General features: G+C 41.8%; 1 protein-coding gene and 1 long non-coding RNA gene across 2 annotated transcripts; one reads left to right on the top strand and one right to left on the bottom strand.

Moving 5' to 3' along the window:
• Positions 1 to 1,439: 1,439 nt before the first annotated feature.
• LOC104676785 (A-kinase anchor protein 4-like) lies at positions 1,440 to 10,961 on the bottom strand. Its single transcript, XM_030927834.1, is given in 7 exon segments — positions 1,440 to 1,768; positions 2,940 to 4,286; positions 4,288 to 5,073; positions 7,479 to 7,580; positions 8,126 to 8,176; positions 9,246 to 9,341; positions 10,824 to 10,961. Coding segments are annotated over 6 exon segments (2,538 nt in total). The 5' UTR covers positions 10,824 to 10,961; the 3' UTR covers positions 1,440 to 1,612.
• On the top strand, positions 4,972 to 7,833 carry LOC115896540. Its single transcript, XR_004056449.1, has 3 exons — positions 4,972 to 5,107; positions 7,536 to 7,595; positions 7,705 to 7,833. It is a non-coding gene; the product is annotated as an uncharacterized LOC115896540 (long non-coding RNA).
• Positions 10,962 to 11,167: the final 206 nt, after the last annotated feature.

Below are 11,167 nucleotides of genomic sequence, written 5' to 3'. Positions count from 1 at the left end.
CCAACCCCTTTCATTTAACAGAACATGTAACTTCCTTTGCTCTATTTCCATGTTTCAAGGAATCCCCAAGGCTGCCTCATAATAAAAATCAGGAGCAAAGTAAGAGCCAAGTTAATCAAGGAAGTAAACTGCTATGTGGACCCAGCTGTGCTCAGGGAGGACTGAGTCATTAGAAATGTAGCCCTGGCCTCGAGATTTGTTTATTAAGGATTTTCTTCAAGGGCAAAGAAAAGGATCTGTGATGGCTCAACTCCAAAGATTTTAATGGTGTGGGGTGAGACTGAAAAACATTCGATGAGCTTTCAGCCGGGCTGGAGAGTTTTAAACATCCTGCTTTGAAGAAGCCTGCCTTTACTTCTTCTATCTGACTGGGTCAGGCATTGTGGAGAAGTTGGCAAAGTTTGTCTGTGTGCTTAACTTCTCCCAAAAAGTGTCTCTCTGGGTCCCATACTCAGAGGATATGCTTTCAGTTCTGAAATGTATCAAGAGGGCACTCCTGTGTTAGGACTGGCATTGAAAGTCACATATCATTCACATATCTACATTTGCAACAAAATCCACCCTGTGCAAAACACCATCACATCCGTTCCTCTAGTTTAACCTATAAACAACGTAAGGTAATTTTTAGCTACATTTTGCAGATGAACAGGCTCAGTCTGCAGGATTGCCTAAGGCCATGTGACTAGTAAGAGGCAAAGCTTTGACTGTTGAGTCCAGAAGGACACCCCATCCTGTGCTTGGTTCTACTAAGCTGCAACGCTTCAAGGGTGCCAAAACGTGCCATGAGAGCACACACCAAACTAGCTAACAAGGTCTACAGGGTTGAAACCACTGTCTTGATCTGATTTGCAGTGAATGCTAGCACTATGATTGACTTAAAGGACACATAGAACAAATCTGGGAACTTACTGTTATTCCCAGAGAAGACACTGGGACATTGGGCCCCAAAGGAATTTACCCATCTTAGAGGTTTATGTTCTTGGAAAATTTTTCTTTCAGACTGGAAGAAGACAAGGAAATCTCATCAATTGAAGGAAATTCCTTATAAGGAAGCTTTATTCACACACGGGAGAGGATCAGATCCCATTGTAGTTCTGGGTAGTATTTAGCTATGTGCGGTGAACACTTTTGAGGGATGTGTGTGTAGCAAGGCAGGGTAATGGTTATACACTTTCTTCAACTAAACCAAGAAAGCTGACAGGTGGGAAAACTCTAAATAGACTGTGAATTGAGATTATTTGAACAAACCAGATTACTTAGGGACCTTGACATGGATTATATCCCTGTGTCTTTGGTGCTCAGAAAATAATCCAGGGTGAGATCTGAATACAACTCCAACACTATGTCACCATTCCTGGAAAATGGATCAATTCCCTTCCCTTGCCTTGGAAATAGCTGATCAAAAAAACGACACATTTTTTAAAATTGTTTTTTAATTCATTTTCTTTCCCAGTTTGTTGACACCTCTTACATTCACAGGCAACTGCTCAAGTGTATTGGGAAACACAGTTGTGTATTGTGCAGTTGACTGGCCTGATGGTGGTGGTGCTCTGGCTGGGATGGAATGCTGCTAGGGGGGCTAAGATGAAGACGAGTCAAAGAAATTGTCAGCTCACAGGTTAGCGAGCAGCCAGTCCAGCAACTGTTTCCTGGCCACCTTTCCCACGGCTTCATCCAGTTGCCGTTCCTTGGCAAACTTCATGACCTCTTGAAGAAGACCTCCTACACTGTACCCCTTCTCTGCTGCTTTAGCTGAAACCTGAGGAAGCTGTGGGGAAAACAGAGCTAGTGTGAGCTGCGTGATGCTTTTTAGAGGAAAGACCTGCTGGACAAAGTGAACTAACACCCTTCTACCAGCCAACCCCCTCAACCCCTAACCTCCTCATCCACACCCACCACCTTCCCGCTCATGATTCTAGGATTAGGGTACAGTATGTCATAGATCCATGACTAGAGGCTGCTGACACATCTTTCCTTTTTCCTTGAAACTTCTCTAATGTCATAGATCAAAATGCCAAAGATACTTTATTTTTTGAGCTTCAAAAACACACTCTGAAATTAGTTGTGTTCATTAAATACTTTTCACCAGATGCTGGACCCTTCAGTTAGTCTGTGCTGATTGCTAGGTCAAGGTTTGGGGTTGCCATTCCCCCACCTCCCTAAAAAAGTGTGAGACTTGGAGTATGGAGGATTGTCTGGCCTTGGCTCCTGGACTGAAAATAAGTTGGTTAAGTATTTGATGTTTCTGGAATCCATCTAATGCAGGAAACCCAGCTGTCAGGTAGGGGTGTGTGTGTGTGAGAGAGAGAGAGACAGAGACAGAGAGAATGTGCATGTGTATGTGTATGAATGTATGAATGCTGGCCTCCATGGAATCTGAGGAGCAGGGCCAGGACTAGGGTCAGGCAAGTGAGGCAACTAGGGCATAAAATTTAAGGAGACAGGACTCTCAGGGCACTTGCAGGACCCATGAGTTTGGGGGAGGAGCATAGAGAAAATAGTAAGAGACAAGTTTCAAACTGTTTCTGGTAGGTCAAACACAAAATTAGTCCATGATACTTCCAACACCTCAAGAGGGAGGGAGGAACTCCATTTTCCTTTTTTGTTCCCTCCTCTCTAGAGTACTTTGGCAGATCTTAAAACTGAAAACATGAGACTTAATCATTCCCCAATGTTTTACCAGATAGTTTGTCAAAAGGGTCACTGATGAAATGCGTTAATCTCACTCTCCTCCTCTTGGTGGAAATGCACAGGCCTTGAGGTGTCCACTTAGCTAGTGGTTCACCATTTTTGTGTCTTTTTATGAGGTGAAAGTAATTCATGAAGCACACGGTAAAGAATAGACTTGAAACTAGAATGATCTTGGGCTCGAAGTACAATGCTGCCTCCCTGCCTCTGCCCATTCCAACTTTCTTTTTGTGCCTTAATGCATTACTTACCTTTTCCAGTTGTCCATCCTTATCTCCCATGAAGTAGAGCATGGGCACGTTAAACTGGGAGGCTGCAATCCACTGCAGGACAGCCTGGAGCTGCTTCTGCAAGCTAGTTGTAGAGCACTGATTATTGACAATTAATTCATGTCCAAGAGAGTCTTGATAGTTCTGTGGCATTGCACCGCTGTGAATGCACCTGGTGCCCCTGAATTTGGGCTTATCTGCCGAGGCTGCTTGTTCTTCCAACTCAGCAAGGGCTGCCCCATCGTTGCTATACTTAGCCATGATAAGGCAGAGCTTCATCACAGATTCTACCAGTTTATCTATAAATTGCCAGTTCACTTGCTTCATCCCACTGATAAAGTCAAGTTCTTGATGGTCCTGGCATTGTTCTTCCCCTTTGTCAGATCTCTTGGACATGTAAGTTGCTTTGCTTGCCCTGGGCTCAGAATGCTTGTTCTCACCTTCGCGTGGATCCTCACATTTGAAGGGGTTCTCATTAAGCAGTTTCTGAATCAGCATTAGAACGATGTTTGACATATCCATTTTCTGGGAGTCCAGGGGTTGGTTCTCCTTTTGACAGGTGGATGGTCCAGGGGCTCTGTGAGATTCTAGGTGTTTCACGGAAAGTGCTTTGGCACCTTGGTCACCTTCCCACTTTTCATATTGAGTACTCTGAGCCATATAGCCCATGGTGGAACCAGGACAGTCTTCTTCACATGTATCTTTGCCCTTAGTCTGCTGGGTCAGATGGTACTGGATCAGCTTAAGGGCAGAGACAATCAGGTCCTTGGCCAGTGAATCTGTGGAAGCACTGATCTTTTCTCCTTTCTCATCTTTATTGCTGCATGCTTTGGTAGCCACCTTGCATGGGTTTCCTTGCTTTTGGTTCCAGATGGTCAGGCCCTCCTTGAGAATGTGTTCACCGACTTTCTCAGCACTAGTCAGCGACTTGCATGGATCTGATTTCATTTTGCCTTTGTCCCTCCCTTTCATTTCAGCTTTCATGGTGGAGAATTCAAGACTCTGGTTCCTGCATTTGGGATCATGGGACCCAGCTTTTAAAGATGCATATGACAGACTCTGAGACTTAGTCTCCTTCTCCTCACCAATAAGTGCACTGACCAAGCGCTTCAGCATGGCCTCCATGATGTCTGCAGCATTTTGTTTCCATTGGTTGAACAGATTTCTCTTGACAGCTGAGACAAAGTCTGAGTCAGTCATCAGGACCCCAGTAATATTATGCAGGTTCTTCATGCAGGAATCAATCAAATCGGACACAATCTCCTTGGTGTGCCTTAGCAACACCCTCTTCAGGACCACACACGCTGGAACTGGCTTCCCAGAGCTGTGCTACTTTCAAGGTCTTCATGACAGAGACCATCATGTCAGATGCCACCTGATTTGCATAAACCATGAGCCCCTTGCTGATGGAATCTGCAAATTCTTTGCTCTCTCTCTGGGACATCTGTTTGTCTCCACTTTTGCTCTTGTTGGATAATTCACTATATAGAAAGCTTTTCTGGCCACCTTCCCTGGACTTCTCCTCAGTGCCACGCATTTCTGCAGCGGTCAGTTCCACAGCTTCATGGGCCATTTCAGAAGCAATCTTGCTCACAGCAGTTTGGGGACTGATTCTCTCTTTGTTCCCAGGGGATGGATAGATTGAATGATGAAGGCATTTGCTTCTACCTTCCAACTTCTCCTTGATTTCCTTATGGGCCATCTGGATTACCAGAGAAGATAGTCGGTTGACGTAGAAGGAAAGGTCATCTATAGAACATTCTCCATCAGGGGAAATGACTGCTCTCTGAGTGCTAGGAGGTTTGGCTGGAGTAGCTGAAGGACTTTGATTATTGTTGGTGTTTTTAGCTGCTGCTATTTCTAGGCGTAGGTTTTGAGGTCTGTTCATCAAATAATCTATGTTCACTTGATCAGCATAGATGCTGTAGCAGTTCTCAGAGGATTTTTTGTGATATTCGCCCTCTGTGTCTTCTACTTTATGTTTACAGGTAGAGGTTGAGGGGCTCAATGCATGTTGGAAACCCAAGGCATACTTCTGGAGATCACTGAGAAGCCAGTTGAGGACACTTACGGGATCAGAGGGAGCTTGTTTGAAAAGGCACACAGATCCCTCCGTCTAAAAAAGAGAAGACCTATCCATAAGAGTTTGGGTAGGCTATTTCTTTCCCTTATTTTACTTAGAAGATGTATCAGATTAGGGATTTGACCTTTTAGAGTTTGTATGGGAACATAACATCCAGTTATATCCATTAGTACACATTCAAGCAGAAGTGGCAGCAACAAAAGTTCAAAGTATATACATGTGTATACTTAACTATACACAAGTGTTATCAATATATGTCTGCCAACTCATATGAATATGTTGTATCTCAATGGGTCAAAAATGTGTCAGTGTGTCTGTTGTGTGTGTATATATGCATGGAAATATAGCAGTTAACATGTGTGAACATCTCAATAGATGTGAGAATGTGCCATTCTGTATTGTTAGTGTGTGAAAATGCACCTCTGTGTGTGTGTGCATATGTGTGACTGTCTAAGCATGTGTAATAATGTGTTGACATCATTACCTATTGTATATGTCTACTGTATAGGCTGACATGTGCATGTTAGTATGCATATTTGTACATGTGTGAATGTCAAAATATGAGTGTCTATGTCCGTGTGTCTCTGAATATGTAAATGAGTCAATTTGAGTAATCTGCATATATGTGTGTATATAAATTCACTAGTATGTATCATGCAGCTATAAATGCATTTATATATGTTAAAGCATAAATTCATATATTAACACACACTCATTAATATAAGATACAATTTTAATATATTAATGTATATGTATGTTAAAATATGAGTATGTGTAAACAGGTGATTGTATAATGACTATGTATATTCATAAATTGGGTATCAATTTATGCTATATTTATATGTTATGTCAATGCTTGACCATGTGTATGTCAATGTTGTACATACCCTGGTATTTGAGTATGTGTGTGAGTAGGTGTGTTATTGCATTTGTGTCAACAGTGTATCAATGCATACAAACAAGTGCATTAGTAAATATGTGTCGCTTAGTGTAAGTTTGTGTGTATGTCAGCATGACTGTGTATGACCATATATGTCTTTGCATAGATATGTATATTTATAAGCGTGTATACCAATAACTGAGTCTGTATGGTCACTATGTTTTGATCAAGTCTTATGCATGTAATGTGTGTGAATGTATGTTCATGCATTGTGTAATATGGGTGTTTATATGTGTTGTGTGTGGGCATGTCACTGCATCTGATGCTGTATGACTTTGTATATATTTGTATATGTGTGTCATTATTTATGATCAGATTAAGTTTGCTACATCAATGCTTGTGTGTGTCAATATCAAATGTAGCCAAGCATGTATGTATCAGCTACAAAATGTGTATCATTTTGTATAAATTTATATGTGTATATCTATGCCTGTGATTGTGTATGCCCATGTCCAGATATGTGTATATGTACTATATACACATATTCCACCCAACACTAACTGCCGAGCCCTCTGCTCCTTCTATTGCTTCATCTCCTCTCTTTTCACTGAATTTCCAGAAATGTGAGGTCATGATAAAGTCAACTCTTTGCAAACGAGCTTAAGTTACAATCAAGCAGATCTGCATTGTATGTAGGAAACATGGGCTGCTTTTCCAAAAATCAATGCCAGGTATAATTTATCCCTTTCTTAAGACTCCAAAATTGAGTTGGCTATACCCAAATAAACTGAAAACTCTTTGGATACTGTAATGTAAACTTGTTTTTCCTTCCTTAGGGGCCACTCCTTTCACTCCAAAGGAGTCTGGGGTCAGAAATAATGTTTTGGTTATAATATGAGCCTAGAGACACAGAACAAGAAACATTTGATTCCTGTGCATTAAAGTCAAATATCCTGTCCCATTACCAGCCACTCCAGGCTTGTAGGCATGAGAGGGTGACTTGTTGTATGCTCCAGTGCCCTCCCAAAGCCAGAACCCTAACAGATATAATTTTGGATACTTAAACAAAACCAAAAGGAGTTTGTATGTCACAGTGGCATGCAAGTCTAATTTCTTCTAACTTTAAGCTACTCAACAGCCTAGGTAATCTCTTAGACAACAGGGTAAGGACGAGGCACTCAAATTCTTGCTGGTTACGGATTGTCTCTGCTCCATACCCCTCTTTCTTCCTTCCTGGATGCTGGGCAATGTGGGGCACACAGGTCCATTACCAACCAGCAAAGAACATTACAAATAATCTTGCGTGATTCTGATTGGACGGGTAGCTGGAAATCAGGAGAGGGCATTTGGAGCCTCTGTGATTAGTGCCATTATTAAGTACCTGGGTGTTGAACTTACTGTGGTCTTGAACTTAGGCCTGTGTTCTCTAGAATGTCATAGTATTCAAATTGATGAGCCTGTTTGACAGTAGTTGTCTTACCATGTCTGATCCAGAGTCTGCAGACTCATCATTGAGCTCTGAGAATAGAAGTGGTGGAATCTCAGAGGCTAAGTGTACCTTAGACTGGTCTTTCTTCTCAGTATCCTTGATCACGATAATCTCTTTTTCTTCCAGATTTCCCAGGTTTAAGTTGCCTTCTGAGCTGGAACCAGCAGCATCCTACGGAATTAAATGGTGAGATTCTTAGACAGTTGCTTTTGGAGATTTCTCCAAGCTGCCCCGCCTAGGCTATTACTTCAAATTGTGAATGTTATGACTTCTTTTATCCTTTTTCTTTCTGCAGGAGAGGTAGGCTTCTGAGGCTATCTAGTCTTTGAAGAATGAGATGACATTCCCTCCACAAATTACTACTCCCCACTCTGAAGATGCTCACAAAGCCATCAGTCTCAAGAACCATATTCATCACCCTTTGGATGGGTTTTTTTAATAAAAAATAAAAAACAACTTTTCTGACATGCTGTCTTCCATGTTTTATCTCTATCAGCCCTACCAGCAACTTAAGTGGCTTCTAAAATGAGACTTGATATCAAGAGTGACAGTAAATTCAGAACCAGGGATCTTGGGCTCATGAGAATGCTGGCTTTCCCCCTGAGTCCCCTCCACCTTTCCCTTCTCTCCCCCAACATTTTCCATTCTTCATATTTCACTGATAACCCTTCTCAGCAGCTTCTGACCGATTCCGACTCTGAGCAGAGAATACGCACCTTGTAATCTTTATCTTCTACATTCAGGGTGGACACATCGACAAAACATATCTGCATCAAATTAGAAGGGTGAATTTAGAAAAACTCTAGAGAAAGGGGCATAATTTCTCTTTCTTGGAGATGATAATAGCACCTACCTCAGAGGGTTCTTGTGAGGATTAACTGAGACACTATATGGAAAGCATGTAAAAGCAGATTTCCTGGCACATAGCAAGTACCCAAAAAATGTTAATACTGTGATTATTGTTAGGCAGACAGAATCTTAGCATTAGTACATTTCTTAAAGGAGAATACCAACCTCCTGTCAGAGCGAGGCCCAAGGTACAATATCCACATGTATTAATTGAGAAAACTGAGAAGAGAAATGGCTTGCCCAACTGACAAAAACTTAAATGTGGAGCTTATATTAGAACTCAATTTTCCTGGCTTCCAGTTTAGGGCACTTGCTACTACACTAGTGTTTCTCAAAATTTATTTTATTATCATTAATATAGCATATTTTAAGTAGTATATGGATAAACATTTCTGCATTTAATATGCGAATTTTATTGCGCATTAGGGAGAATATATACTAGAACATCAAACCTGGGATATTATGGATAATATTTCTTAGCATGATTGCAATTTTTAAAATGTAAGTCAATTTTTAAAACATTGTAAAAATACAAATTAATTAAATAATAATATGTGTGGCATTTGAACATGATTGAAGACTGTGAAGCCCTATGAAATTACTCGAAGTTTGGGAAACAGACCATGAAGCATTTTGCCCTCCTGAGGGGTCCTAGGGTAACATTGTTAGCTAGGTAATATTATTATGACCTAAGAGGTCTTAACTAATAGGGGCTGGTTGCTAGGTAACCACCACTCCTCCCTCCCCTCAGGCTCCTCCCCAGCCTCCCCTCCCTAGGTCCTTTACATCACACCACACCCTGCCCCTCCCTTGATTTTTATCTCTGTGTGATGTATGAGCACGCTGGCCCCTGACAGACCTTGTTGAGCTTGGTTGCTTGGAGAAGTCATGGTATCATCGTCCATTAGTTTATCTTGGGTCCCAGGGATATCTATACCCATATGCCAATTTTTTCTACTCCTCGGCATGAGTCATTTTTTATCTTACCACTTTTCGCTCCTGATCTTGCTGTCCTGCTGGGTTGTAGAGATCTACCTTGCACACACCCCTGTGGCTGCGTAACCAGTCAATATCATCAGACATCTGGAAAGAGAAAGAAAAGAAAGCTGAAATGCTTATATATGGTTTTTGGAAACCAGATCAGTTTGGATAAGAATCTCTGGAGGGTCTGAAATCCATTTTTGTGTTTCATACATAGGTTTAGGCTAGGGACTGGTGGGGCGAGCAGTGGGGGACACATTAAGATGTTTGAACTTGATGCTCAGGATCATTATCTTTTAGCAAAATCCATAGTCTCCTTTAATTTAGACTCCCCATATCAAGTATTTGGAATCATGAGAGTATGATGACCTGGGAATCAAATTTAAAAGGAAATCTAGTGACTTTGGGGATTACATTTAGTGATTTACTTCTACCCAACTCTACTAACTAAATCTCTCTGATCTCCACATTTCTTTACCCCCTCGAGTACCTTCAAAAAACTCCAGCTCACGTTACCCCCTCTAACTTAATTCTAGCTAACTCCAGTTCAACCAGTCTTTCCCATTACACTAAAGAAAGTGAAATTAGATAAACAGCTATAATACATCACTCAAAGCCACTGGAAAAGACTAAAGTCAATAGCAGTAAATAAATAGCCCTTTTATTAAAACAACATATACAATTTCAATATATAGAACAAGATTCTGAATGGTGAGAAAACCCAGTCTAATAACCATAAATATAACACCAAGAGACAGAAATCTGAGAGAAGACCAGACCCTGATCCAATAGGATCAAGTTTAATTTATTTTAGAAAGAAAAAATAATCTCTGCCAACTTCCTTCCACCATTACCCCGCCCCGGCCACCACCTCCCAACCCAGTCTGGAACTAAAAGTAAAAAGGAAATGACAGAAGCCAGTGACTGATTTTTGCTACGTAAGACCTGAGATTTATACTCAGAACACACAGTTAAGAGCTCAGTAGACTTGTTTTGGTATCTGGGGCTTGAATTTGATTTCTTTTCAAATTTTAACCAGAGAAATCCTTTTTGCCAAGTATTAGAGGGCTATTGAATTCCCCTTCCCACCCTCCCCACTCCCACTCTCCCTTCTGCCCCTCCCCTCCCCTCTCTCCCCACTCCTCTCCCTCCCTCCCCTTCCCATCCCCTCTTTCTCTCCTTCCCCTTTCTCCCCATTCCCTCCCCCTCCCTCCCCTTCTCTTTCTGCCTTCCTCCTTCTTTCCTTCTGCCTCTTCTCTATTCCCCCACAGCATGTTAATAATAGCTATTCTCTAATGGCTATCCTTTCACATGATAATACTACATTCCTGCTCTTTACCATCCCTGCCTGCAACCAAGATCTTTTTGAACTCTTCCTTCAGGAATCTCTGTGAAACCTTGAAAAAGTTACAGGAAAAGACTCCTACACACTCTGAAGAGGGAGTTTCTTTTTTTCCAAGAGCTAGATAGAGAACACTAGCCTAGTAAAAAAAGAGGTGGAGGCAGAGTCCCTCATGTGATTCAGAAACAGCGTAAGTCCAAGTCCAAAAGAACCGTGAAAAACAAAATTTATGAACTCATTACCTTGATGATGAAGTTCTTTTAGACGTTTGGCTGAAAACGTGACACCCAGAAGGGAGATGTGCCCCTTTAGATGGAACTGAGAAGTGCCAAGTTCTTGGGCACCTGCAGTTGGATGCCACCCCTGCCAGCTATTGGACCAGACTGAGGGGCCAGGCTTTCCCCTGCTGCCTCTGACCCTGGGGTGTGGCAACAGAGTTTGTTGGGTCACAATGCCTGAAACTGTCACAACCTAAGCAAAGGTGGGCATGTTGGCAAACTCAGTAAACTATTCCCATCAAAAGCACATCAGGCTGCCTGCTGTGGGACAAACTTTTTCTGGTATCTTTATGAGGGTACACACCATT

This window comes from Rhinopithecus roxellana, chromosome 3 (genome assembly GCF_007565055.1).
Source record: "Rhinopithecus roxellana isolate Shanxi Qingling chromosome 3, ASM756505v1, whole genome shotgun sequence".
NCBI classification, from domain to species: domain Eukaryota; kingdom Metazoa; phylum Chordata; class Mammalia; order Primates; family Cercopithecidae; genus Rhinopithecus; species Rhinopithecus roxellana.
This window is presented reverse-complemented; position numbering and strand designations above follow the sequence as displayed.